This window comes from Branchiostoma floridae, chromosome 18 (assembly GCF_000003815.2).
Source record: "Branchiostoma floridae strain S238N-H82 chromosome 18, Bfl_VNyyK, whole genome shotgun sequence".
Classification (NCBI taxonomy): domain Eukaryota; kingdom Metazoa; phylum Chordata; class Leptocardii; order Amphioxiformes; family Branchiostomatidae; genus Branchiostoma; species Branchiostoma floridae.
The window spans coordinates 9,248,878-9,250,358 of NC_049996.1; the positions used below are offsets into that span (position 1 = coordinate 9,248,878).

At 42.1% G+C, this 1,481-nt stretch overlaps 1 protein-coding gene across 1 annotated transcript; it reads right to left on the bottom strand.

Annotated features, from left to right (window-relative positions):
* Positions 1–16: 16 nt before the first annotated feature.
* LOC118405905 (cell wall protein DAN4-like) lies at positions 17–1,475 on the bottom strand (the record flags this gene model as incomplete). Its single annotated transcript, XM_035805734.1, is given in 2 exon segments — positions 17–332; positions 681–1,475. Coding segments are annotated over 2 exon segments (1,040 nt in total), but the record flags the coding sequence as incomplete, so codon positions are not given.
* Positions 1,476–1,481: the final 6 nt, after the last annotated feature.

Consider the following 1,481-nt stretch of genomic DNA (forward strand, 5'->3'; position numbering starts at 1 on the left):
CCGTTGATTTCTGTACGTTAGTGTCCCTATAAGAGATGTCACTATTGGGGAGGACTTAGACGAGAAGATGGCCGTTTTTGTTGATAATGAATCTAAGGAGGATAGTCGAGTTGAAAACGATGTTGGTGTTGCTGGTGTTGTTGTTGGTTCTGCTGTTGTAGTTGTCCATGTCTGAGTCGTCAATGTCGATGTCAGTAACTGTCGTGTTACTGGTCTAGGTGTAGTTAAAGGTGTGGTTTGGGAAGCAGATGAGCTGGAAGTTGGAGATGTGGTGTGTGGAGGAGATGCGTTGGGGGTTGATGAAACCACAGTTGTTACAGTTGTAGGAAATTCTAGAGAAAACCAAAAAAATTTCAGGCCCAAAATTTGATTATAAGTTAACACTGGATTGGAGTACATGTACATATAACAAACATCCTATGAGTATATAGTAGAGTGGACTAATAGGAAGAAGTTGTACGCAACAAAATTGGTTTGGTAGGCTGAATAAAGGTTCAGAAACTTGAACTATGAGGCTCCAAATGTCTTACTGAGGGATGACTGGTGTGATAGATGTTGGCTTGCTTAGGAATGAGTCCACTTACTATACAAAATGTCTATAACATCCTATGAGACTCAGTATACATTTCAAACAGACATACATGTACAGTAGTGAATGAAACGTGAGGTACAGTACTTACCATCTGTCGATGATGTCATTGTTGTCAGCTTATCTGGCCAGGGAGAGGATGTTCTCTGTTTAGATGATGTGGTAGGTGGCAAACTTGTCACAGTTGAATGAGTAGCTGGTGTCCTTGTATTGGCTTTGGATGTCTGATGTTGAACTGTTGAGTGTTGAGACATATTGGAAGGCTCAGAAGAAGACAATGGGAAGCTGGTAGAGTCTGTCCTTGTTGGTTCAAAAGCTGATGATGATGGTAGCAAGTCAGCAGATGTGGTAGGAGTGGACTTTGCAGACCATTTTTTTGGTGATGCAGACGTACTGGCAGATGGTGGCATTGGTGATGTCCATAGAAGGGATTTCTGTGTTTGCCTCGCAGAGGTTGAGTATTCTGTTGCAGATGATCTTGGCACACTTAATGATGAAGTGGGTAATGGACTGGTTGCTTCTGTTGGCAACCTTGGTGTCCATTGGTGGGTAGACAAACCTGAAGTTGTTTCTGATGATGACTCAGTAGACCTTTGTTCTTTTGGAGCCGTAAATAAAGTTGATACTCTCAATGTTGTAAGGTTTGCCTCTGATGACGTGGTTTCTCTCCCTGAAGATGTTGACTGGAGGACAGATTCTGTTTGCATCTTTGGCAATGTACTACTTGCAAAGTCAGTCTTTGATGTCTGAGTCCTAGAACTGGACAAGGCAGCAGTGGATGTAGACAAATTTAATTCTAGTGAAGCTGTAGACATTGGTTGTTGCTTTGTTGTGGATTCTGATGACACACTGCTATGATTTTTCCTATGAGTCGTCTGAAATGGATTGGATG